At 38.5% G+C, this 23,173-nt stretch overlaps 1 protein-coding gene across 4 annotated transcripts in view; it reads left to right on the top strand.

Moving 5' to 3' along the window:
- Window positions 1–23,173, top strand: part of LOC105207588 — a 113,663-nt gene that overhangs the window by 39,529 nt on the left and 50,961 nt on the right. For 3 of the 4 annotated variants that reach the window (XM_039457503.1, XM_039457504.1, XM_039457505.1), the window contains one exon: window positions 20,431–20,475. The exons of the other annotated variant lie outside the window; for it this stretch is intronic. In XM_039457503.1, coding sequence (XP_039313437.1) covers window positions 20,431–20,475 — 45 coding nt within the window. The remainder of the gene's footprint in view (window positions 1–20,430; window positions 20,476–23,173) is intronic. 4 annotated transcript variants of the gene reach the window in all.

The raw sequence follows: 23,173 nt of genomic DNA, 5'->3' as shown, positions 1-23,173 counted from the left end.
TGGCTTTTTCGAAAAATATTCAATTGCCGCAGAAAAAAGCTTTTTACAAAAATGCAGAAGAGATAGTCACACACAGGTGACAGTCGCGGCATATACAGGTAATACTCGTTCAAGCGCGTATGATAATTCGCGACGAGCGTATACCGCTACCTACTTCAATGATCTCCGTCAATGTTCCCACGGAGAGAACAAAGCTATGCAGCAACAGGAGCGACGCGCACTTGTCGACGAGTTGCGAGTTCCGAGTGTGCGAGTGTCGACGAGGACTACTCGAAGTATACAAGCACACTGTTGCGCCATCGCGAAGTTCACCTTATTGGAAATGCTGAACGAGAAATACTCGAGAGCCGCGCCGTTGCGAAAGACCAAAAAAAAAACGACGAAACGTTCGGAAGTAATTCGTATATACAATTTCCGTTAATCAAATCACTTACGCGGCGAATCAGGAAAATCAACAGAGTTTCTTGTGAAACCCCAAACAACATAGTTATTTCGATAATTTATATTTATTAATTTGCAAATGAAAAACAATATTATTAGAAATAATACCATGTGCCTTGTGTTAAGCGAATGTAATAATTTCCAGAAAGAATATAGAGTTATATTACTATATTTCATTAAATAAAATTAAGAGACAATATTTTCTATATTTTATGAATCAACAAATTTGTAATAGCAAAATGATGTAAATTTTATGTTTTAGTAAGATAAATTTAGTAAAATTTTATCTCTGTCTTTAATGATCTCGTTTTGAGAAAGGTCTTTTGTAATGTGTTTCTCAAGGTAAGCTACTATTTTAAATACATTTCGTAAGATTTTATATCTGGCGTTGTCCAAACAAAGACGCCAAACAGATTCGTCTCGTCAGATTGGCGATCTTGGTCAAGGAGTCGCTCACTTTCGAACCTAGCGAGGAGGAACGTGTCGATCGGCATGAAACAGTTTGATTCACTTATATATTTATGTGATATACAAAATAAATAAATCGAGCCATTCGTGCCCGGTCGTTATCTCGTTTATTCGGGCAAGAACGGCGCGGCGCCGAGCGATCAACCGTTGCTTGATGCATACAGATCGATAATCATCGAAAATTCGAGGTCGATCGGTACCCGCGCACGATTCAGGCACTCGTGGAGCGTGCCAGAAAAATCGTCCACCAGCCTTTACACGAATTCGCGTATCGTAGCACGATAGAGACTAGAAAGGCGCCCGCTCGTGGCGCGCAACGGCCCGTTTCCGGCTCTGCAGACACGTGCATCTCGCGATTGCATCTGACGATTGGCATTCTGGAAATTTCCGTGACTGACGTGCGAAGAAAAAAAAAGTATTGAGAAGTGTTCGCTGACGGGTGGAATGCGACTGTGTCCCGTTCGCGCAGATTTTTCAGGATACTGCGACCGTTAGCTACGGCGGACACTTTATTCTTATCGTAACACGCTATATGCGTTATTTTTCTCGCGTCAGCAGATTATCGGGTGTGCGAGAGCGACTCCGCGACGTGAAACGTATCATTACAACGTGTGCAAATATCAGTAATGACTCATCTTTCACCCTTGATTGAACATCGACACGATTGTTCCTCGAAAAGCAACAGTGCAACAATTTTCTGCGAATGCAATTTGCGCATCGCAATGCCGTTTTACAATGTTTACACAGCCACGCTAATCTCTGAGTAAGATTGCAGATTACCCAGCTACAAAATGCTACTATGATTCACAATCATAAAGCAAAATCTACGCTCGAAACCTTCGCGCATTTTAACTTATCATTTTCCTCAACTTATTTTTCTCGCGAGCTGCAACGCGATTTTCGTGCCGCTAATTTTTCCGCGGTCCGCGCGCGTAACCGCAAAACAGTACCATTATAACCATTGACATTGTATAAAATGTTTTGTCAAAACATGTTGCAACAGACTTCACTGGTGATTTAAAAAAAGAGAGAGAAAAAAAGAAATGTTGAATTTTTTTTTGTTGTGATATAGGAAGGTATCTTTTCCACAAATTCACATTTAAATTTAAATCAAAAGACTAAAAACCAAATTTTCAGCTTTAATAATTAAATGTTGTTTTACTCTCTTCGATCTTTCTAATAAAATAAATTTTATAAACAAAACTTGAAAACGTTTCACATGAGTTTTTCGTTTCTATATTCTTCTATCACAGAGATTTAATATAACTTAATTTAACATAACTCGACTTTAAATAAAAATATTGTATATTGCCAATATTTTCAGAATTTCAGATGCGTATCACGAAGCTACCACTACACATTTTTTACATATTCTTTCAAAAGATCGATTCAATTACATCCAGCCGTAAAAGAGGAGTTAATAAAACAAAAGGAGGAGCGCGATTAATTGCAAGTACGTTCTCGCGTGTACGCGGAACGTTATAATCAGCATTCCAGCAGCTCGTTGATGCAACGCCAGTATTGTAACGGCGTACACTTGTACGATAAATTACAAACACACATCATTGTATTCTCCTCGTCATCGTCGTCGTCGTCGTCGACCTTCTGTCATGCGTTCGCGAGCGCCGCGCGCGGTTCTCTCCATTTTTGCCCTATCGATATCCTATCATTACGACTAAAAGGGAAATGGCGGTAGGTATTATTATTGAAATGTCACGCGATCATATTATTAAGCTGTCTCGTAACACATCCATTCGCACGACAAATACCGTCACGCAAAACTCTCGACGCCACCATCGTCGACGCATACGCCGAGATAATAAATTGTACGGCCGGCCGGGCAGAGATTTCCGGCACTTATGCTAGTTAACGTACACTGGACACTTGTAACGTCAATTTTCCACGTTTCTTTATATATACATGTTATCACGCTATACATGTTATCATCTCGAAAGAGGCGCGGCGAGATTCTCGTGCGAGTATCATCCGAGCAATTTTACATTGACGTTAAGTAAAAAAAATTAATATTGCTTGTTCGTACATATATAGTATTCTTTTATGTGCATAATGATAATTCGTCTAATTATGATAATTATGATAATTATTTTATGCTGCGATTTTCTAATTTTTCCTCCAATATTTCCCGTAGTTACTCTCGAAATAAGAGACAATTGCGACAAATGGCGCTATTAAAATTAATGATTAAACGAAATGCATGTAAGATATCTTTGACTTAGCCTGTCAAACGTCCGGTTAGTATTAAATCCCTTCGCGACCTCGCTCCCTATTGATATCGTATAACATTCTGCGACGCAATATTTCTTCCCGTCGGAAAAAAAATGCAAAGGCTCGAGATTCTAGGCGTGATCGGCGATTAAGCAAGGGACACCTGCCAACCCGCAAGCTGCGGTCTGCTGCGAGCTTTGCGAAATCGCGGCTGTGAACTATCGGCTACGCCGCCGTGTCGAGGTTGCGCACTGACAACCACTGATTTCATTCTGGGAGGTGTCAGGTCCGATTTACGACACGACACGAATGCCAATAGCCTGGCAGTGAGCATAACTCATTTCGCTTCATGGCAGTGCGCTGGCCAGTGCACAACGCAGCACTCGGTACGGCTCTTGCTCGCAACGGAGCGATTTAAAACGTCATTTTTCTCGCCTAGAAGTGAGGCCCGCGCTCTTGTACCTAGGCGTGGTAGATCGGACCCTGATGTAACCCACCTTTTCAAGGCTGCCAAAGGTCCGCGCAAACTCGCATTGTTCTCCTCGTTTGCGCGAAAATATCGCCGCACACCCTCGTAGACATTAACGCGTGAACGGAATAATTGCGAGCCTTAGTTACGTCCTAAGTGTTCTCAACTATTTTCATCGTGTTAGCAATCGATTTAATGAATCCATGGTTCGTCGTTGTTCTCACATGGGAATGGTAATACAATTTGACAAGCGAAGATAGGCTCACATCGTGAGATAAACGTCACTGCGAACTGTTGACGTGCAATGAAGAAAGATCGATCAACGTACGTAGTGTGCAGTAAAACAACCAGAAGCAAATATTTTTCTTTTTATAATAAAATTGTAATTTTTCGTATAATTTTTTCAAGTGGCTGATACAAAAGAAATTTTATAAATCATGAAAAAGACTCGCGACTGTCCATGTTACCTATATTTTTAAATGATACATTTTTTTTTAGCAAAATGATAAATTTTCATTAGATAAATTCTTTACTCACGTTTCCTTATAATGTGTTTATTCAAAGTGGAGATATTTAGTTTTACTTCCGGACTTGTCGATTATATTCCCAGAAGAGATAAAGAGAAGCGAGGTGTGGCAGGTTGAATGTAGCTTTTCCAGGGCAACGTACACGCCGGTACATTTGCATTGTTCTCTTTAAAGTATTACAATCGGTCTATCAGCGCGAAAGGGTACGATGGAAATAATCGTAAATTCCATTAGGCAACAAATATTTATCGATATTACAATCGTTTTACGCAGTCCTCCACGTGATATCCGCATTATGTTCCGAAAGAAGAAAAAGAATAATATTTCAACAGCTGCCAGCAATGAGTATCGTTAATATTTAGTAACAAGGAATTATCTTAATCTTTTTTGTAGATTTTTATATTAAAGTTGAATATAAATAAACACCTAATGCAAATTAATGCGAATATATAAAAATAAAATTATTCTTAGTTTTGGTAACAATTAGTTTTTACGGTTTTTGTGATAATAAATATGTTATAGATATAAAATAATGGATGCAACTGTTTCATTAATCTACATTGTAATATAATTAAACTAAATTTTAAAATATCCAAATTCATTTCCTTTTTGTTAAATTTATTATATAAAACAAAAATTAAAGGTATCTATGATTTCTAAAAATTAGCATTTCAATAAACATCTAAATATCAAAAATTATAATAAAAAGTGCTAAAAAGTAAGAGTTAGACATCCGCTATTAAATGGATTAATATTATTCTGTCTTGGTCTCATCGCTTTGGCCGCGCTCCCGAATCGTAAAATCGCGGTGCGGTGTTACGCAAACTGAAAGCATTGTTTTTCCCATCCGGAACGCTTATTATATATCGAGGCGTGGTAGATCGGATCGATACCAGGCGACCGACAGGTACCCTAACGAAGATATAGTCCAGATAATCCTAACGATAAATCGACAAGCCATAAGTTACGCCACGCTCCGGCACCGACGATTATTTCGTTATCGCTGAAAACGCATGCACACAATTCCCTTCTCACGCGCTCCAACGACGAGATAAGAAGAAAAAAGTCACGGGGTGGGAAACATGGAAAACAAACCGTTTCATCTTTCATCGAGATAGAACCCGGCTCCCAGATCGCGGATTCGTTACGGATTTAAAAACCGATCTTTCTCGCGGTCGGATTTATGTTCAGGCGTGGTAGATCACGCTGATGTAACTATTTACTTTTATGTGGCTGGCAAATCCGCTGAGATTCGCACTGTACTCCAAGTTACACGTAATATAAATTTTGGAAGCGCATGCGAAAAAAAAGAATTTTTTTTTATTATAGTAATCTTTTTTATTTTTTATTTAACCATTATGTATCGCAAAAAATACATTTAAAAAAAATAGATTTTGATTAGTAATTAATTAAGCTTGAATACTGGCCATTAAAAAACTATTATTTAAAGATTATCTGTGACAAAAAATTATTTAGCTACTCACAACTTATTATGAGCAGAAAAGAGATCCATCTTGAAAAATGTAGTTACTGCTATTAATAAATCAACTTTCTTCGTTTTAAGAATAAACCTAATAGAGATGCAATAAATTTCCCTAATACTTACTCAACTAGGTATGTACAGAATAGAAGACTCGCGCAAATACACAATGGATTTGCGCTGTCGGATGTTGGAATGTGTCACGTTGCTGTTGCATAAATCTGAACGGCCTCTGATCAGCGATACAACGGCGCGTTGCCAGATGAATGCCAGAGATACCCATTACCGCGAAAAAAGAGAGAGAGAGATCAACAGTATCTCAGGGGATATCCATGTGCACGGAATTGCGTCGTGAAGAAAGTTTCCGATGAGAGATAAAGCCGAGATGTTTCGAAATAACGTTAAAATAAAGCTCTCGAAGAGAGATTATTTGTTAATGCACGTGTTACTACTATAAGTGAAGATAAGATGAAGAAAAACACGATTTAGCACTCGCTAATGTATAAATTAGTACGTGAAGTATACAAATCGTTCATAATCAAGTAGGTACAGCCTAATGTAGTCTCAGACAAGTCGTTCTAAATCAAAAAAATACAGATAAACAGCGCGTCAATTTCTCTCTGAATCAATCCAAAAATTTAATTATGTATACTAAAAGGCTCTTGTATTATATGGAATTGAATATTTATTATTATTTTAGTGATAAAAAAATGCATAAAAATTCATATAAGAAAAAAATATTTAGCATTAATTTCAAAATATCTTATATAAATGACATAATACATATTAATGAAAATAAAAAAATTATAGTACATACAAATTATGTAAAATATGTTAATATATATAATAATTTTTAGAAACAAATAATGCTGTTTTGAAATAACATAAAAGTTATTTTTCGTTAAATAATTTTAGAATTTTTTTCTTCTAAAGCATATCATATACATCAATAAATGCGCGATATTTCTTCTGGGGACTAAAAACGATTCGATATGTTTCCAGTCGTGAATGAAATTTCATGGTCTATTAAGACTATTCTTTTGCGGTGCTCTTTCACGCGGCGTTAACGTGCGAATTAGATGCGGCTAACACGTAATCAGTCAAAAATACTTGCACGCAATATATTCGAGAAAGGATCCGCTAGCGAATTGATCGATAGACTGGACCAGGTTACAAGCGGCAGGTGTAAAAAAAAAAGATGAAAGGATGAGAAATACGAAGAAGGGACATGAGACAAAAAGAAACAAGAATGAAAAAGCAAGGTCAAGCCGCATCCATACGTTGAGTGAATTTCAAGGCTAAGATCGATTTCGCATGAAATTAATTTCACAGTTGGATCAAACATTAAATAATGCACACATAGCTTCTTTTAGAATTATTATAAAATTCTATTTTTAAAATGCAATATATTGTAAAAAGTCGTTTTAGAAAACAAATAGGAGAGCTATAGACTCTCTAGGTAAAATTCACTCACCAGAAATTTTACTTATTCTTAATGTTTGAAAATATTAATCGTCAGTATAAAAATTTCAGAATTTAATTGTTCAAGTCTCTCAGGAACTAGAAAACTACGAGCGTGAAGTTACCAAGGCTGAGATGCATTTATGAATGTGATATAATTACGGTACTCGCAAACATTATTCGTGTGAAACCCGCCTAAAACGCAACTCTCTTCCGTTGACCATCGTCTAATTGCTTTGCAGACATATTTTAATTGGATAATCAGATAACGGCGAGGAGTTAATAATTAAAAAAAAAGAAAAGAGAAAAGAGTCAACTTTCCCTTTCGACAAAGAGACGCTGATGAATTGATCAGAAATTTATTTACTATTGATATCAATTTCTAATTAGTAATAAATAAAAAAGACAAAAAAATACAAAGTAAATAATTTCAAAATTTTTTATACCCAAATGCATCTTGTTTTAAACAAGGTATCCATGTATAATTTCGCGAAAAATAGTTCACGTATGAATAAAAATTGAATTCACATTCAAAACAGCTCGTCATTATTTCTCGATGCACGCCAATACATCAATGACGATCGCCTGACCGACATAATGCACATGAATGCGCGCTCTCGCGAATGCACATTCCTTCAACGAGGCAAACGACGGAAACACATGGAAGATGCAGAGGGAACTGGAAAAACGTCAAACGAGGAAAAAGACAAGGCAATAAATGAATATACGAACGAACGAACGGAATGTAGAGAGAGAGAGAGAGAGAGTGAGAGAGAGAGAAACGAGGCGGTCACGCAAACGAAGGAGGAGAGTTGCCCGGATAATACGTACGTGCGAGTACTACTCGCGAGGCATCACGAGACGGGGAGAGGGAGGCTCTCACTCGGCTGGCTCTCACTTTCACGGAGTCGCCGTGACCGAGATAAAGATGGTAGCGGGCGCGTTGCTACCACCATACAGTGGACTGACCGCTAACGTCTCTGCACCATATATGGCCGCCGTGTGTGCACCACGAGAGCGTGCACGCACGTACATACGTACCGTACCGTATATAAAACGTACGTTACGTGCATGCACGTGCACCGCGGCACAGGTAGCCGTCCCGCATGTCGACAGATCCGAAAGGATCGATAGATCAGTCCTTTAATTACGACCTGTACGCACAACCGCGGCCACGGTTGGATGCAACGCGCCAACGATTGGATCGCCGTGTGTGCCCTACTGGTACACATGACGCGTCACGGTGCGCGCCGACTGGATGTTAATCAAGGTGTAGCCTCGTATTTGGTGATGCTGATCGCATCAGTCGTCCAGCTCGACACGAGTGATGTCAGTGACAAAAAAACTTTCTGCTCGAAAATTCAGATTTATTATAAAACCTTCCGATTCAATTGTATACTTAATATAATATTTATTTTATTTCATTTATTAACTAAATAATTTTATTATTAATTAAAAATTTTTATTTTATATTAATTTTTTGATTGTAATTCGATGGAAAGTACAATAAAAAATTAATTACGTAAAATATTGTTGATGGCATATAGGACAAAAAAATTACTAAAATATTATTAGTTATTGTTAATTGTTTATTCTTAATATAATTGCTGTAGAATTGATTTTTAACGCTGTGTCAAAAGATTATTTTAATACTTCATAACGCGATGCAATCTTAGACTAAGGTAATTTTCCATTAGCTCTTCCCAGATCATCATTTGCTGATGAAACAGTAGAATAAAATGCGCATTTATTTAATTATATTATTAAAAATGATGAAAAAATGAACGATCAAGCCTTCTCAACTATACATGCTATATATTGTAAATGCGTCAAATACATCATCAAGGAAACATAAATCAAACACAGTAGAATATTGCCACTGGTTCCCTATCCCTCTCACGAAACAAAAAATAAGGAGAGAGAGCTCACCTTTCCCGATTTATTATCTCACGCTGTTGTGAGTAATGCTAAATAAGAGAAAGAGAAAGAGAGAGAGAGAGAGAGAGAGAGAGAGAGAGAGAGAGAAGCTGCAAAGGACGGCGAATAAGAAACACGGAGCAACGATGCACCGTTCGACACGATTAATCCGCGGATTTACGCGGGCCTTATCGGCGACATTGGAATACGGGACGTAGCAGGAAGGTAATCGCGATGCAGGAAAGGAACGTTATTTCAGAAGGGAAATCTGACTCCTACGGTGCGCAATAAAAGATGCTGAATTTCGTAATATCTCATCGAGAGAGGCGGTGGCGGCAGCGGCGGCGGTGAGCCGAGAAGAAGACTCTTCGCTCCCGCACAAAGAAACTAGCACGCGAGAAAGATGACCTCTTTACCTTTCTGTTTCTCTCTCTCTCTCTCTCTCTCTCTCTCTCTCTCTCTCTCCTCCTCTTTTCCTCTTTTTCTTGTTTTCTCTCTGTATGCATACGCTTTTGTACACAGATCGTAAAACTCATATACATGGCTAGATTCTGTTTGTACACAACAAGATTCCGTTTATATGCCGCGAATGATCACGACCGTACAGAAATCGAAAGTGGATTCTTAAGATTTGCCATAAGTGGCACCGATCGCTCGCGAGGACCTGTCCGTACCCTATATGGATTCGTCGCAGATCCACCGATCTATCCTTCGATCTATTCTCGATTATGACTCACATGCCCGGCGCCACTTTTCTCGCGGATTGATAAAGAAAGACGACCGATGTTTCTCCACTGATTCTTTTTAATTATATTTATAGTGTATGCATATTTTATTTGTTTAGATACTTATATATATTTTTCGACATTTTTAAATGTTTTCTTTTTTATTTTGCGGAATTTATGTTTTCTAAACAAATGTACAGTTGTAAAACTTACAAATGTAAAAAATAGATCGTGATAACATGATAAGATACTTTGAAAAATATACAACGTTAAAGATATAAATAAGACTAGGTACTTACTAAAAACTAGGTTAAAATACGATCTTTCAGCGACGAAAAATTTACATGACTAAACCGCCTCATTTGTCATAGATTTTGCTTAGTTCGACAAGAACGAGCTAGTGAATATATTTCTTTTAGTGTCTTTAGTCTTCATTCGTTTTGTCCTCGTGTTTTATCCTTCGGACCGGACAAATATTTCTGTTTTATCGCACGAGAAAAAAGCGAGACATTCAAGGCAAAAGTCCGCAACTAATTCGCGATGTTAATTCACGACTTCGTTATATGTGTTTTTCTAGATGTAGCTTTCGAGGTTCCAATAATGTCCTTGAATATATGACTGTATAATGTCTAAACAATTTTTTATTAATTTGGTGCATATTTTTTCCTAACAAAAATAAGATTCCTAGGACATTAATAAATTTTTTAGTTATAGATAATAAAAAATTAAATAATTTAAAAAATATTATGTAATTAAATTTAATACAAATACATGTATAAAACAATCAAGACCTCTAATTTTTTATCTCGAGATAATTACATCAAGTTAATATTACTATTTAAAATAAAATGAAGATCTTTATTTAAGATTTAGTTAGACGAAATATTTAAAATAAAATAATATATTTAAATGAATAATATCGTATAATCAAAATTAGATTAATCGGATAATCTTCAGACACAGCGATAATTCTCAGAGACATCCGGAATTTTCCCGTGGTTATAATTTACGAGTCGTTATGCCAACTCGGCGGCGCGAGCGTTGTCAACGAGAAAATGTGAGATTTACAAGTCGTGCGGGGACCGCGATCCGGTCATAAGCTTAATGCTGGATTAACTATACCTGCTGCCACTTGAATAGCTCGCGCTTGTAGGTGACACAGAATTAACAGATGGCAACATAGCTTATTCCGTTGCTCGCTCTCGGCTATTAGTTGAAAAAACGCGTTTCTATCGGCAAAAGAGCTGCATTTATTTTCGACAAAGCATTTTCACAAAAATATTTAATTCTTTTGTAAGATGTCAAAAGAACATTTAGACTAGATAATTAAATATTTGATTAAATACGTACATTCGGATGTAAATTTTATCGAATTTATTGTAGTTTCTTACAAAAGTATAACACCAAAAAAAGATATAACATATTAAAACATAAAAATTTTCTAAATTCAATTATTATTAATAGTAGATGTTAATTAAAAAATTACATTGATTAGTTTACTCTTTTTAGAAGTCAGTAATTTATTTCTATTAAATTGTAAAATCACGGTATATGGATTGCTCGCTTTTTTACGATTGTCTGCTTATCATATGTCATTCTAGTCTTCCGGCAGTCTGACAATATTTGCATCAGTTTTGCGGCGTAGCCGATCCCTCCTCCAGCACGGAGAAACCTCACATTTAACCGAAAGGAATTCAGGACAATGACTACTATCAAGCCTTATCGTTACGGCCGAGGGTTTTCCATTCTCGTTTGAGCTGTATCGTGAATATTATTATGCCAATCGTATAAATTACAATATCTACGGCGCGTGTTTTGCCGAATGTTTCAACTCCGGGAAAGTGAAATTGCCAAGAGATATATTTGCACTTGCTCGATGTTGCCGGATAACGAGCAAGCATATTACGCAATAAACGTCATATGGTTTTCGTGAACGGGGTTGAGATAAACGCGCGGAGAATATAATATTAATTTTACGAGAGCAGTTCCAACAGTGGGGGTATCAACGCGATGCACAGTAAACTTTTAATACGACGTACGATTGCACGATGCGAATTTGCTAAGGAAATTCTTAAACGGTTATCTCTATATAATTTGCTAGTCGCGTAAGCTACTTAGTGACGTATTAAATGTTGGCAATAATTGAGCAACAGGTTGCAGGGTTGCTAGCATTTGCCTTTTACTTCTTTTATGACCACCTTCTCTCCTCATTACGTACGATCTTATTCCACCTACACAAACGTCGTAATATTTTCGTAACCAGCCGCAAGACGCGCTGGTCCGCGTCCCGCGTAGAAGACGATTATTCGCGCCAAACGCAAATTTCGAAATGCGCTTTACTTATCTGCGGAACTCTTTTTATCGCTCGCTGAGAGAGTTACAGCCGCGATCGTCGTGGACCGGCGACTGCTCTCGAATGCAGTTCTGGGCTCGGCTCCGGCTCGGCTTACCGTTCACACGCTGCAAATTCACGAGATACAAAACGGAACCGTACTTTCAATATCGCCTTCACCTGCGGAACGGCAGCGGGGCCAGCACGCCGTTCGCCGACACACACATGCACCTGCCCGCGCGTAAACACACGTCTGCCGGTGCCGCTATCACGTGCGCTGCACTCGGTATCGACCGCGATGTACGCGGAACACGTGTGATAGCGCACACGTCTAAACTGTAGTCGCACGTTGGTGTTTCACGCTAATGCCTGTGCACCTAAATCTATGCAAAACCTATACAAAGTCGATCCGTTGTGCACACACGCCGCGATCGACGGCACGATCCGTGTGTTGCAGCGCGCGTTCGCATAATGCAATACTCGTTATGCAGGGTGTCTTGCTTTCGCAAAGCTCTTTTCGCTCCGAAAAAAAATGACTGACACTGACAAGTAACTCAGGTTGGAAGGAGGTATCTACGCAGAAAGACCTTTGCAAGCAGCCCCCTTTCGATTCAATATGTTCCCATATGTAGAAAGTGGTTCCACTGTGTCGCTAAAATATACTAATTAATTGATAGCGTTAGTAATCATCTTGCTTTCGTGCCAAGAATAATTTCAATTTGTCGAAAATGACAAAAAAGCTATGCATCGAAGTAAAACAATTACATCATGCAAATTGTATGAGAAAATTATTTTCAAAAGCGTGATACAGAAAGAAAAAATTATTTGATTCAAATGGAGTAATTATCAAAATTTTACCGAGTAAAATAAAATGTCATATGTAAAATATGGTAAATTGATGCCGATGCAGTTTTCTTAGACAAAAGCAAGTAGAATCAATCAAATTTGCGCGATTTTCTTTTGCAATTGAATAATAAAAATAATAAGTATGTTATTGATAATATTAGATTATTTTACATTTTAGTAGCTTTTTAAAGCTTTATATTTTTCTCTTTCTTAATATTTCGATTCCGCAACATAAAAAATTATTACTACTATCTATGAACTATAACAACTTTAACCACACTTTTTTTTATTGAATTGTAGAAGACTGATTAAGAAATTTATTGGAATAAATCGAGCCGAACGACGAAAACGGAAAATTTTTAATTTAAAAATTTGAGTCGCATGAAAAAAAAATTTATTTCACCCAGAACACTGTAACGTGCGCATTGCAGAAATGTTATATTCGAGTTTTCATTGCTTCACTACTTTAATATTCTTCTTAAAGCGTTATTACGATTATTACATATTTTAAAGGTGTTACGAGTATCGCGTGTATACTTATCGTTATTACTGTATACATATTATTAATATTATTATACACACATTACCAATGGAACTTTAATGTATACACCGATTGCTCAACGATGCACCGGCAAACACACAACCGCAAACGTAAACCGCCGACGTTCACCGCGTATAACCGCGTATAAACAGGCATGCGCTCTCGCATTGCCGCTATGATTCCTCCTTCCTTCACGAAGAAAACTATTTAGTAGTCGATGCACCACAATATGTTTCATAAAACTACCATAACTTTCTACTATGAATCTCTAAATTTTTTACGAACACAAAATACCAAGTTTATAAATATGTAATTATCTTCGCAACGTAGTTGCGAATATCTAAATAATTTAAACCACAGGAACTTTTGAAACAATCAGCGAATATAATTAAATTGTTAATTGTTACGTGGTACACGTAATAATTCTATTAATTTCGAAGTGTTCCCCTTTTCCTTGCAAGCATCTTTTTTTTTTTTTTCCTTATATTCTTCGCTGAAGAAAAGAACTTTGTACCTGTACCGGTAGCCACGCCTCTGCCCGCGGTGCAATATCGACGATATATTCGATGCACGCAATATATACATACGCAAAACGCACGCATACACTTGCGTGTACACCGACGTAAGCAGCCGTGTGGTGTACACGACTGCGTCACGGTGAAAACGAAACCGATATCTCTGCGGGATCTGCGCCGGCCGAGGTCGGAGGTCACCTACGCGGGGAATTGCTTTATTTAATAAGCCGCGGTGGAAGGACGTTAATAAAGCGGCCGGAGATAAATAATGTGGAAAGCCGAGCCCGTTCACGTGTCGCGTCTCCACCTCCCTCTTCCCTCGCCGCATGAAGAATTTTACCATGGTCTCGTCCCAATGTGCCTCAGTTAAGCAATTCATTGGCAGCGAAACGTAGAAGAGTGTGTGCGTAAGAGAGAAAAAGAGAGAGAGTGAAAAAGCATAAAAATAGTGTCTATAATATTTTATTCATGGCTTAGTACCGTCATGCGAGTATCAACCTGCCTGGGGCTTCGCACTACTCTTACTTAAATCCTTTTTGTAGCCACATTAACGCTAAAGGAGAGTTTCATGAACCTCATAAATACAGATTGCAAAACAGACGGTGTTTACGAGACTAGTGAGGAAGACTTTATGTTTCCACTTGGCTGCAGGATACTCGCAAATGAAAAGATTATATGATTTATGAAACTATAGTAATTATAATACTAGTACGTATAATAACTAGTGTCTTTTGTAAAGTTAATTCAAACACAACACCGTAAGTCTGTTATTACACCATCTCTATGAAATCTACGTGTCAAACGCGCCATGAATGAAAGGTTACCCGCGTTTAACTAACTCATTGCTCAAGAACGTTTTAATCGAAGAAACCGAAACGATCTATCACTTTTTCCATGCCTCTGAAATATCTCAAATGGCCTGTGAACGCGAGAATGGGAAAATGTTAGATAATCATTAACCCAGTGAACTTGACTGAGCGCCTCGTCGCTCTGCACGAGCAACATACAGAAGTACAATGCAATAATCATTGCAAGAGAAAAAAGATGGCCTGGGAATTCCATTTCAGTCGACGGAAAATTTTCTCCTTCATTAATGAAACGTCACGCTAGATGTAGATACTAAATTAAAAGATCATTGCTAATTATTGAAATGTAATTTTTAATTTACGTTCAATATACAAGTTACATTTGCATTATGCTTCCTTACATTGCGTATCTATAGTCTATCTTCAAGCGGTATTAATCGCTTTGTCGCTCGTATAACGGAAAAACCCAAGATGGAATGACCCAATATCTTTTGTTTTCCGCTCTTCGTTTTATGTGAGAACGCCTTTACCTTCGACGGCACGGCATACGAGCCGAAGGAACGACCTACCACGACCTCGCCCAACTCTCAATATCGCGTCTCGCCGCGCTCAGAACTCGTCTTAGGTCCACACCCACGTGATGTGTACACTGCAAGGTTGCCTCCTTCGGAATGAAAAGAACGCGAATCCTTCGGCTATAAATTCAGCGCGACGCGGCGCAGAATTTCGTTATCGTAAAGTTACTTGTATCATGTACCAGCGCTGACGATTTATGCGGCGAACGTAATTGTTTACGCGTTTATGCACACGCGGTTTCGCATTCCAAATGCGACACGGTCGCCGCGATGTATGGCGGTCTACCATCGTCAATTTATTAATTGAAGCCACACGGTTTCCGGAACTCTGGTTAAGCAACTGTCGCTGCATCCATAATTTTGATGGAATTTATATCTTATCGTTTGCTAATGGATAGCAAGTACAATTTGAGAGGATTAATAAAAAATGACATTTAACAAACTTCAAAACTTAAATATTACATTTCTGAGGATATTAAAAGATATATTACAAATTAAACGTTAGCGATAACTCTAAAGTTATTATAAATAGAGAGGCTGAGAGTGAAATTTTAACATAAAATTTATTTCACATTCGCTAATTTAATTTACCTCTGCTACTTTTAAGAATAACGTTAATAATGCCACAGTCTTATTCGGCGAGCAATCAAATACTTTCTTCTAATTATCGAAGCCACTATCTTGCACGCTTGAGGGCACGACGCTTTCCATTATTGTCCTATGCGAATTGCATTCGGGAAGGGATAATAACCGGTGGCCATTGTCCATCTTATATATCAGCTCGGACACATCGGTGCGATAACGCGACTCTCCGTACGCACGCAAGAAAGTGATTACGACAAAATTGCCGGTCGGCGAAATCACTTTGCAGCTCAGAAAATTTCGCCGGGGAGAAGCAAGAAACGTGTGAGCACACATCGGCAAGCCTCTAAATGAATTAGAAAACACGTTGTTGTGTGCGGAAAGGTCAGAGAGTGATGGATCTCGCCACGATGATGAAAAAGATGCATTTTCCATGTAATGCTATATATATATATATTACGTACAAAGATTACTCCACTTATGGATATAGTTAAAAACCCATTTAAAAAATATATTGCAAAATGAAAACTATAATTTTAGATATGCAATGATAAATACAAATTTAATTAATTTTTTATTTTTATTTTTAATTATAAATTTAATAATATTTTTATTTTATTTTTATTTTTATTTATTAATTTTTCTAATAATTAAAAATAAAATGTGAAAGAACGAAGATAAACTATGTAAGAAAATATAAAATCTGTAAAATTATATGTAACGTAAAGACATACAGAGCAAATAATTAGTAAAATTAAATAATTCATTAAATAATTCATTATAAAAATTAACATCGTAGCTTAGTCTTGCTACAATCAATTGCAAGTAATTTAGCTATTTATCGAAAGATTGAAATAACTAGGTTTACTTTATTGAGAAATTAATCACCGACGAAACGTATCTGGCGGCGCATAGTTCCCATTCACGATCGTACGCTTCGTCATTTCGTCACGCGGACTATAGCGGCAGCGAATAATGGTATAATTAAACGCCGTAGAACCGCGACCGCTTTGCAAAACCGCAGCCGATTGATTTACAGTAGTCTATGGACAGTCCACGAGCCGCAAAACGGGTCCTAAGAATTTATTCCAGCCATGTACAGCGTGTCTCACGACTGTCGCCGCTTTCATTTATCTGCTAACTTCTTGGCTAAAAAGTGGCTATTATCCCTCACTGATTTTTTTTCTCACTCAAAACGTACAAGTTATTAGCGATTCCCAAGTTACAAACAGTGAAAAACGATTGTAATAAATTTAAAATTTGCATAAGAATAAAAAAATATAAATGCGAGCAATTAACGACGTATAAGAAAAGGTTCATATTTCGTAATAAGTTTCATTAGATTCCGCAAAGAAATTTCAATGTCGCACAGTTCAGTGTTCGTTGAAAAACAAACATAGTCGAGAGAGGAAATTACTATCCAATTATCTTAAAGTAAACATTAATTATAATTAGCTCGAGAATTCGTAGATGAAAAGTGCAGCTGGCGACAGTTCTAGGACACTGCGTGCATGCATCGCACACTCGCAATTAACCGTTGACATTTACTCCACTTTGCGGCGCTCTCCTTTTTCACGGCGCGAGTCCTTCGACTCGCCGTTTTTCCTTTTTCCTTTTTTTTAATCTTTTTTTCCCCCGTTTCTTTCCCTTCGTTGCAGCACGCACGGGAAGGCCGAGAAGGTAAACGCAACTGCAGTGTACACATGTGTATGTACGCGCGCGCGCACATATCTGCGCATAGACGTAAAGGGAAACGAGTTCGTGTGTCTCGGGACGCGAATTACCTGTTTTACGTGCCTACTGGAACTCCTTGAGAAGTACGCTCGAGCTTTCGCGTAACGCCAGCGCGCGAGTTTGGACATCAGCGATGCCGAACGCAGCCGGTTTATTAAAAGAAACGTTTGAATTTTTCACCGCAATTGTTCCTGCGTGGCTACCGATAATTTTAGAGATAATTTCAGAGAAATCTTTTCCATAATCAATTTTGAGATCTCTACACTAATGTTGATCGTAAATTGTAAATGGTCGATAGAAATTTCTTATTGATAAGGATAATATCAAGCGTAATTATTTAAATAAATTATGAGTTAGTTATTGGACTCTTTGCTTCTTGTTTACACGCGCATACACATTTCCAGATCGGAAACTCGCTCTTGCACGAGTTTTCGCGCGTTCGTGACGTGACAGCTTATGAAAGACACGGGGTTGTAACGAGCATGCGAGTGGTTGTAACATCGTCCCGAGGACTCGGTTGGAAGACCCGATGCAGGGCGTGGTAACGGTCCCGATAAGAAACGATAACTCGTACGCCAATGACAGTGAGCTACGGCTACATCGTGCTCGATGTAGTAACTCATCTGGAGATGGCACGGGACGTCGCGCGATTAATTGCCACGATTAACAGTAATTAATAGAGTTGCTCCGGTAAACATGAGCAAGTGCCGTTCCCGTCGAACGTGCGATTTCTTTGCGCGGACACAGGCATGCACGCACCTTGCGTGCACCGTGTTCGCATACAACCAAGATGTTTGAAAATATCGATACTTGTTTTTTATCTAATCGATTAAAGATACGCAAGCATTACCGCACAATGCTTTTGCTTTCACGTGGTTGATTGAGTAATATTGAATATTGATATTTTTATTTGAAAATGATTAAAGAAAAAGGAGCTAATGTGTTTAATTAGAGGAAAAAACTTTGCGAAACAATTTGTCATATCTCTGTAAACTTGATCAAGAAACTAAGTCGATTAATCTTATTTCCCAAGTACAAAGGAAAGATAGATTGATCAGACAACTGAATCAATTGGAAAGATTGAGATCAGGCAACGAGATCACCTTACAGAATTCATATGGCAAATTTGAAAGTGACTAACGGGGAACGGTCAACGTGTATTTCCCATAATGTCCACATCCTTTCTTGTACTGCCTTAGAAATAGCGTTCACTGAATTCGCGTGGTAATTCACGCGGCACATGGGGTGCCGCAGAGGTCAACGGCGGTATAAATAACCGACGATCATTATACTCTCGTGCGGCCGCGTGCGTGCGTGCGTGCGTGCGCGCGTGCGTGCGTATGTGTTTCCATTCGCGCACCACGGTGTCCTCGCTGTTGGCGCACATATAATTTCTCATTATGCAAATCCACGGTGGACTGTCCACGTGCGTGGTTGCCGGCACCCCGACGACGAACATTACGAGATCATGCGTGCCGGCACTTCCGCGCTTTGAGCGCGGCACCCGTGCGCCGTTTCTGCGATTTACAAAGGTCCTCGGCTGCCGCTCGTCTCAGCCACCGGTATTCCGCGTGCGGAATTAATGGGCTAAGATTTAATAAGTGATTCTTCGTGTCGTCGGTCTTAAACGTCTCCCCGAGACATGACAATTAGCACAAGATATAATTACGGATAATGAGATCGCGGAAAAACCAGACTCATATATTAGACGTCTCTCCATTTAAATTAACTGAAATGGCGATTTTGAATTATGCTGCATTAACGCAAAATTAATTTGGTAGGAAAAAGAGACAATTTGAAGACTGTCTGATAAAAAGTTCGCGCCTGCGAAAATTAATGAACGTCAATTTCCATAGCAACATTGTATTTTTGTGAACGATGCGCCTGAGATAAGAAAGTTATCGATGTGTCGAAAATAATTATCGCGCTGCGTAATTATAGTTCGCGCTATATAATTACGGTTCATTTTATAATTACGGCCAGCTATTAGCTATTAATTATTATTGATTCGTCGTTTCACAAAATGCGACGTATGAAGCGTTTTTGCGATCATGTTCGCTACACATATCCATGGCATTATCGATACGTACACTTTTGATCTCTATCTGTCGCATAGGTGTCAGTAGTAATCCGAGAAAGTAGTCGGACACCTAACGTACAGCATTATTTTTTTGCAACATGCTTCGGTCGTTAGGTGAAGGTGTTTCCGTATTTAATGCGGAGATTGGATTATAGAATGTGTAATCTAATCCAAAAGAGTCTATGCGTAAATCATAAAGGCCACATAGATCGATTCGGGATAAAGATAATATAGCTACGTTTGCGAAACAGCTTTAAAATGATTTTAATACAATCTAATTTAAATTCAATTAATAAAATTAATTAAATAGACATTTTTAATTAACATTAAAATATAATCAGTTAATTATTCTTTCTTCTATCAGATCAATAAATAAGTGCTTCTTATTTTGAAAATTGAATATGATTTTTATTTCAAATATAATATTCCGAATACGAAGTACTACTAGGAAGATAAAACGTCCACGTGACTTCTATATAGCTATAAATTAATTGCCACATATATCTTTGCGGTTTTCAAAGTAATAATTAAGTGTATTTACGATCGACCTGCCACCGCATTCATTAACAGATAAAATTGCACGTTGACCAAGTTGAGTCAGTTATTAACGACTACTTTTATTCCGGCGGAAACGAAGAAATTCCTGAATTCCTTCGAGGAATATCTAAATTTCACGGCTAACATTTTTCTTCTTTTCTGTTGCAGGTGAGTGATTCAACGTGCCTGTTCCGCACACCGCGGTCGTTTGCGGTGAGTGAATTTTTTTAAGTTACTAACTACACGGATGTTTCGCGTGACGCTTATGTCATATTACAAAGAAGTCTTATGTTTTTGAGAATTTATGAAAAGTAGCGAGCCTTTTTTCACTACGAGCATAATCTACGAGCCACTTCTGAGAATCCCATGTAAAAACTTTCGAACGATGCTTCTTTTATTGACCTATTACAACATTCTAATCCTAAGTTATAATTGTTAAACAAATGTCACATACGACAATGTTAATGTTGCAAAATATTAAAAATATGTAATATTTTTAAATGTGCTATAAAATATTGTAATTTCCTAAAAAAAATATAGCAACATCGCGATATCACGCATCTTTCTTGACGTCTTGCTCAATTTCTAGCTACAGAACTTGTAACGTTCTCTATACTGTCAGTTCGATACGTAAAATGAACCTTGGAAGTGCAGTACGGTAACGTTTCCCGCGCGGCTGGATCGCAGGGACGAAGGAGAAGCGCGAAGTAGGTCGTCGCGGCGCGTATCCTCGTTCCCGGGAATTTTAATCGTAACAGTTTCTTTGCCATTGCTCGCGCTCGGTCTTTGACAGCTGTTTCTCTCCTCGCGTACGCGTACGTATACGTGGGCATCAACTTGTCCCGCTCCGGCGCGGCCGAGAGCTCTCCGGAGGCGACTCCATCTCGAAAGGAATGTCGTTCGCGAAGGCGCGTGGGTCTACAAAATATATATCAGTACGTATGTACCTTCGCGAGCCCACGCTTTCTATCTCGTGCGGATACGCATCGCACGCGGCAGCCTCTTTCGCGAGAGTCGCCTTGCAAAACCGCCGCCGCCGCGATACTTTTGCGCAAGTTCGCGCTCGTCATTTCCCCGAAAGCGCAGAGGACGTAGAATTACGAAACCCCATCAAGGTGTCAACCTGTTCCGCCTTAACCTCGATTTCGCGCGAGAGGAAACGCTCGCTCTCGTTTCTCCTCCAATCAATATCCCGCAAGACTCGTAAATCTCGAGAAGAAATACAACCGGTACAAACAATTGTCGCGATATAACTGGATTATTTAAATTATGTAAATTTGAAATGTATAATTACCGTTCGTTCCACTTTCAAATATTTTTACATTATCTACCTGTACACTTATCAACAGTACAACGAATGGAATTAGCTTGTGATGTAAGAGCAAAATATTCTCCCGCAAGGTTGTTCGTAAATTAATGACTGCAAATGGAATTCAAGAGAGTTACGGCTATCGTTTAGGCATTTAATGAGGCATGACGGATGCGAGCTTCCACAAGTCAGAATCGCCGCCTCCCACCGACACGCGTAACTTCGGAATTGCTAGTTAATTAAAGATCATTAGATGGTGAACGTGATCTCGTCATTCATAGCCGCCGGGACAGCTTGCGCAATCGATACGTCCCGTAAAAATATCTTATTATTATTGCATGTACAGCACCGCAATTCATTCTTTCGCACCGACAGTATTTTCCACCTATTTTCTTTCGCAGATAAATATCCGCGTAACAAGCGAATTTATAGATAACGTCTGCGTAATTACGCGAGTCACGGAAGACCTGCATCTTTATCGTCTCGAGCTGCACGATGATGCAGCTGATATCTCGGTATGAATACACATCGCATCATTCAGTGCCAACAAAATAAAACTTATAATAATGAAAATTGATAACTTTTCGACAGAAAGGATAATAGCATCTGTAGTTTCGTTTTAAAAAACTAAATTCGAAAATATAATGAAGATATGAATATATCCTTTGTCTTTCGAAATCGCGCTGCGTTTGTGTATTCAGATCGCATTAATCTTCTTGTCTGCCAAATTCATCTGTAAACTTTCTCAATTCGCAAGACGGATTCAAACAGTCGAACATTCGCATATAATTGACACGTATTATTTCCGCCATGATATCATCTTGACCGCGATGCGATAACCAAAGAAGGAAACAAAGAGGCCCGATGCCTTCAATTTAAAATCCCGAGATGACTTGATCGTTACAGGTGAGAAGGCTACTCTCCTTCAAAGCGAGCAGAGTGAGAGTGAATTCGAAAGCGAAAGCGACCGGTTTGCCGCATTTTGTTGTTGCGCGCCTGCCAATAAGTATTACAGCCGAATCGACCTTTTCACAAGAACGAGAACGCAAAAGAATTTCAAGCGAAACAAAAGAATGAACAAGTTCGCGATGAACAGTTCGTTGTCTCTTTTTGATTAGCAAATCCGAAAACATCCAATAAATTCTCGACGCAATGAAATAAGCTCATCTTCAAAATAATATTGATTTAATCGAAAATTCGTTATATTTATATTTTCTAATGCATCTCGCGTTAAGAAAAGTAAGATTTCAGCAAACAAGACAGCAAAAAAGTAAAATTAATATGCTAGGCACACGTAGAATAAATAAGCGGCGTCAATTAACACTTATTCCGTCGTGATTTTTCATCGCGTCGCAGCATCATTGAGCATTTATCGAGGTGCAGTTCGCACTTGCGACATTGCTTGCGAACTCCGTCGTTAACACGCGATAATGCATTTAAGACGCGGGCAGAGATGGAAACCGATTGCCACACGCGCGGATACCATCCGTTATGGCTGTCGTGCGAGGTGTATCCTTTTTCGCAAGAGGTACCATATAAAGATCTTTGCACAGCGGCAACGGAGATACCTCAAATACCGCCCCGTGCGAATGTCGGATTCGG

Source organism: Solenopsis invicta, chromosome 14, assembly GCF_016802725.1.
Source record: "Solenopsis invicta isolate M01_SB chromosome 14, UNIL_Sinv_3.0, whole genome shotgun sequence".
NCBI lineage: Eukaryota > Metazoa > Arthropoda > Insecta > Hymenoptera > Formicidae > Solenopsis > Solenopsis invicta.
This window is presented reverse-complemented; position numbering and strand designations above follow the sequence as displayed.